This window comes from Musa acuminata, unplaced genomic scaffold, assembly GCF_036884655.1.
Source record: "Musa acuminata AAA Group cultivar baxijiao unplaced genomic scaffold, Cavendish_Baxijiao_AAA HiC_scaffold_1137, whole genome shotgun sequence".
Classification (NCBI taxonomy): Eukaryota; Viridiplantae; Streptophyta; class Magnoliopsida; order Zingiberales; family Musaceae; genus Musa; species Musa acuminata.
The window spans coordinates 2,790,352-2,791,710 of record NW_027021349.1 but is presented as its reverse complement, the minus strand read 5'-3'; the positions used below and the strand labels follow the sequence as shown (position 1 = coordinate 2,791,710).

The window sequence follows — 1,359 nt, the reverse complement described above, 5'->3', positions numbered from 1 at the left end:
TCTTGCTATCTTCACTACATCTTTAATATTAGTCGGTTAATCTCATCTAATGATAATATCGACAAATCTTTTAAGCATTGAATAAGAGAGCTCAAAACACACCTAAAGTTTACCTTCCGGTGGAAGCAACGTGGGTGGGTCCAGTTAGCACGCCCCGTCAAAGAACAATCACCCGCGTCTCCAATTGGTGGAAGCCTCTTTCCCACGGATCGCTACTCCAAGCCGTCGATCCAAACCGAATTCAACGGTCCAAACCCCTCGATCCGAGGCACTCGAAACGCCTCGCTCCCACCTCTACAAAACCCCCACCCCGGCGGTGTGGCGGTCGCAGACGAATCATTCCGCTTTGCTTTCACCGACTTTTTCTTTTTTCCGAGCAGTCGAATGGACGCTGGCGGTGGTGGTGGCAAGGTGAAAAGGGGAGCCGCCGGCCGGAAGGGTGGTGGCCCCAGGAAAAAGCCCGTCTCCCGCTCCGTCAAGGCCGGCCTCCAGTTCCCCGTTGGCCGGATCGGGCGATACCTCAAGAAGGGCCGCTATGCTCAGCGCGTCGGTACCGGTGCTCCCGTCTACCTTGCCGCCGTCCTGGAGTACCTAGCTGCCGAGGCAATCCATTACCCTTCCCGCATTCCATTCCGATGATCCCTCCGAGGGCTCTGCTCGACCTTGCTTACCGTTGTGGATCTGCAGGTGCTGGAGTTGGCTGGGAACGCGGCGCGCGACAACAAGAAGAACCGGATCATTCCCAGGCACGTGCTTCTGGCCATAAGGAACGACGAGGAGCTGGGGAAGCTGCTTGCGGGGGTGACCATCGCGCACGGAGGCGTGCTCCCCAACATCAACCCGGTGTTACTGCCGAAGAAGAGCAACAATGCCGCCAAGGAGCCCAAGTCGCCGTCGAAGGCCACCAAATCGCCCAAGAAAGCTTAGGATCTGATGCCCTCGACGCATTTGCTTTCCTCTTTCGCTCCTACTTTTGTATCTAACTTGCAATCCCTTTGTTGAGTGGCAATCGCCAATACGTTTGATTGGCTTTCAATGGAATGTTGGTGGAATTGAGACTAATATGATCCTTACAATGATATCAACATCTCATTTGCTTTATATTTGGTTCGTTCTATCTCCTATGATTCATGTTCTTCAGACACTGAATTCTTAGGTGATTTTGATTTTTGAAGCTAATTATTTTGAGGATACGAAGTTCGGAAAGACTTGTAACATAAAATAAACATTGAATTCTTGAAATAAAAAATATTCTATTGTTAACCTTTTTGGGGAGGTATCCCTTTTTACTTTTTTTCTTCTTCCAATTAGTGTCTTTTTCTTTTCAGTTTTGAAAATATCTCTAATGAAAAATATTAT

The 1,359-nt window shown here is 49.2% G+C and overlaps 1 protein-coding gene across 1 annotated transcript; it reads left to right on the top strand.

Moving 5' to 3' along the window:
- Positions 1-318: 318 nt before the first annotated feature.
- Positions 319-1,101, top strand: LOC135671083 (histone H2A-like). Its single transcript, XM_065178999.1, has 2 exons — positions 319-603; positions 688-1,101. Exons 1-2 carry the CDS (start codon positions 385-387, stop codon positions 925-927), a joined length of 459 nt encoding a protein of 152 aa, XP_065035071.1. The 5' UTR covers positions 319-384; the 3' UTR covers positions 928-1,101.
- Positions 1,102-1,359: the final 258 nt, after the last annotated feature.

What these genes read in the sequence shown, in the direction of transcription:
- LOC135671083 (XM_065178999.1), top strand. Translation starts at nt 385, where the DNA reads ATGGACGCTGGCGGTGGTGGTGGCAAGGTGAAAAGGGGAGCCGCCGGC. An exon ending in TGGAGTACCTAGCTGCCGAG is followed by an intron (nt 604 to 687) that starts GCAATCCATTAC and finishes GTGGATCTGCAG; the next exon opens with GTGCTGGAGTTGGCTGGGAA.